The 2,965-nt window shown below is 30.0% G+C and overlaps 1 protein-coding gene across 1 annotated transcript; it reads right to left on the bottom strand.

The window, feature by feature from the left end:
- Window positions 1-305: 305 nt before the first annotated feature.
- On the bottom strand, window positions 306-1,645 carry LOC136084240 (uncharacterized). Its single transcript, XM_065804333.1, has 2 exons — window positions 1,588-1,645; window positions 306-1,136 (listed from the first exon to the last, which is right to left on the bottom strand). The coding sequence occupies exon 2, from the start codon at window positions 1,134-1,136 to the stop codon at window positions 306-308; it is 831 nt and encodes a 276-aa protein (XP_065660405.1). The 5' UTR covers window positions 1,588-1,645.
- Between the last annotated feature and the right edge of the window lie 1,320 nt (window positions 1,646-2,965).

The following is a 2,965-nucleotide window of genomic DNA, read 5'->3' as shown; positions in this document are numbered from 1 at the left end:
AGCCTGAAATCCTTTCATAGCAATTCTCAATGATGCTGCCAGAATATATGCGTCACCAAATAATTCTGCAACTTGCCAAGTTGTTACTGGTTGTGATATTTGTGACCGCATCCATTTTCGCATAGCTTCATCATAGTATGTACCAAGTGGTCCAAAGAACGCAACGTCTAATGGTTGCAGTCTGTGTGTAGTATGGGGAGGTAGTGATACCATACGCACTCCAGCATTTCGTGCTAGATATATCGCTGCCAAATTTTTTGAATGTGTAACATGACCATCAAGTATCAACAAAACTTTTGATTGTTTTAAAGGTTTAACAACTTACTGAAATGATTGAGCCAATCTAAAAAACCTTCATTTGACATCCATTCTTTCTCTTGAGTACTAAATACAGTTCCTGGAGGTGCACCATTTGTTATTTCTGGCTTCATTCTTTTGCGTTTATATATTAACATTGGTGGAACATAAAATCCTGCTGCAGATACACAAACTACAGCTGTTACTGAATTTCCTCTTTCACTACTAGTCATAATTCCAACTCGTTTTTTGCCCCTTGCACTAATAATTTTTATCTGACCATCTTGTACTGTTGATAAACTAGTTTCATCCATATTATAAAGTCTGTCTGGAGTTAACTTTTCTTCCATGTATAACTTTAAAATTAAATTAAAGAAAGATTGCACTCGCTCTTTATTAAAACCTTGTGCACGTGCAATTGATGTTGATTCAGGCCCACGAAGCGACAATTGTGGGTGCCTTTGCATAAATGCATAATACCACTTTTTTCCTGCCATTCGTGTTTGTTTGTTAAAATTATGTGTGATGTAGTTAGCAATATCAAATGCTAGACGACGAAGATCATCAATCCTTAATCCAAAGTACATCAATTCTAACAATAAACAGTGATCAGCTAGTTCTGTTTCAATTTCATTAGGTATGGTGGTAAGTCGACCATGAAATTTCACATTTGCAACAGCAACTTTGTTTTTTTCATTTATATGCCTTGACAAAGTTGCTTTTGGAATACAAAATTCATAAGCGGCTTCATTTAAGCTGATTTCTCCTTGTTTTATTGCTTCAACAGCCTTTTTCAAGTTTTCTACTTTCCATTTTCCATATTTTCGTGGTGTTTGCATCTAAAATAAAAGCAAATTACTATGAAGATACATAAGGAGAGTTTTATAATCTTATTACAGGCTTATTTTTTCATATATTTATTTGTTATTCATATATGATTAAGTTAATTATATACTCATTATATAATCATTATTTTTCATCATTTTTGTTTAGTTAATCATTAACTATATAAATCAAAATCTATATAAACTATATAAAGTTTGCAACTTTATATATTAACTTCTATATACAGTAAAAAACTTATGCTGGGTATATACTTTATGTTGTCTTACAAGTTTATCCGTTAAATAGAAATGTATAACTTTTGTAAAACTTTTACATTTTATTTTTTACTAAAAGATCAAATGATTTGTTAATTAAAGTATACGATGTTTACAATCAACTTTATATCCTTAGACTATGACTAGACTTTAGACTATGAAAAAATTTTTGTGAAAAATCATTTCATACTTTAAAGCAAGACTAAATACCAATTCCAAAAAAGCAACAAATGTCTAACAATAATACTGTCTATAAAAGAAATTCTTTTTTTTTTTTTTTTTTTTTTTCTTTTATTATAAAATAGTAAATATTTACAATTTTTTAAATATCATTATCTAAGCTTTTATGTTTTTACAATGTATGGTTTTACACTTTTTCACAAATATATACATTTTCTGTTCTATAACTTTTATTACATAATTTTTATATTTTTTATTTTTTATTTTTTTTTGTGTTTTTTGATTTTATATATTTTTTTTTTGTTTATTGGTTTTATATTTTTTTTTATTTTTTTGTTTTTAATTTTTTTTTTTTTGCCGTTGTGCGGAAAGATATCAAGAGTTTAGATTAAGTTAAAAAAACGAAATTTTAAAATAGGTTAAGGAAAGGTTCATAAGGTAAAAAGAGTGATTTATATGGAAAAAAAAAAAATAAAGGAATTACAGGACTTTTACATAAACATTACGTTACGAAAATTATAGATAAAAAAAATTTATGTGTTAAAATAATATTTCATAAAATAAAGGCTGGCAGTGATTTGCTTGTTTTATATAATAATAAGTTTGTTGTATAACATAAAAAAAATTGCAAGAGGGAAGGAAATCTTTACTAAACATACAACGAGCCGTTGTTTTAATTCAGCTCATATGTTTAGTTTCAGACTTCCATTCTCTACTTGACATAAAACATTTTTAATACAAAAATACTCACAGAAAATATCCGTAGTGTTTCTACGGACATGATAATTATACTTTAAGGTAATAATATTCCTGATGTTCCTGATTATTACCCTGATCACTGCCATTGGGTCAATTTTTTTGTTACTAAACATGTGGTGGCATCTACTGTTCCATATTGCACTCATTATGGTTTGAGTGAGTGTCAACAGCAGCTGCGAAGTGGGGTTTTTCTCCGATAAATTCGCTGTTTCAATCGAGAAAATCGAATTTATCGGAGAAAAGTTGTTTCGGGTTGTCAAGGAGTTATATACATGTTTAAAATACTCCCAAATTTCAACAGAAGGAGGACAGTAGGCAAAGACATGCATGTTGTCCTCGATTTTACCACAGGTTTTGCATTTGTTATTTTTGACGATCTGCTGCCTTGTGCTTTTGGCTAGCAAGGCCGCAGAAGGTAAACTGTTGTGTAAAAAACGAAAGAGGATGTTTTGAGTTGGTCCGCATGCGTGGGAGGTAAAGTTTTTTTTCCAAATTTGGGTCCACGGCATTGTTGTTTTTGTTGAACCGTTCCAGAAAAGTTCTGCTGGCACAACTGTCTTTTTGTTTTTTGCCACTTCTAAGTAAAAATTTTTTGTTGTTTTTAGGGGGATGTTAAAAAGGGACCCGTT

The sequence above is a fragment of the Hydra vulgaris genome, chromosome 08 (genome assembly GCF_038396675.1).
Source record: "Hydra vulgaris chromosome 08, alternate assembly HydraT2T_AEP".
Lineage (NCBI taxonomy): Eukaryota > Metazoa > Cnidaria > Hydrozoa > Anthoathecata > Hydridae > Hydra > Hydra vulgaris.
This window is presented reverse-complemented; position numbering and strand designations above follow the sequence as displayed.

Coding starts and splice junctions, on each gene's coding strand:
- LOC136084240 (XM_065804333.1), bottom strand. CDS start 1,136: ATGCAAACACCACGAAAATATGGAAAATGGAAAGTAGAAAACTTGAAA.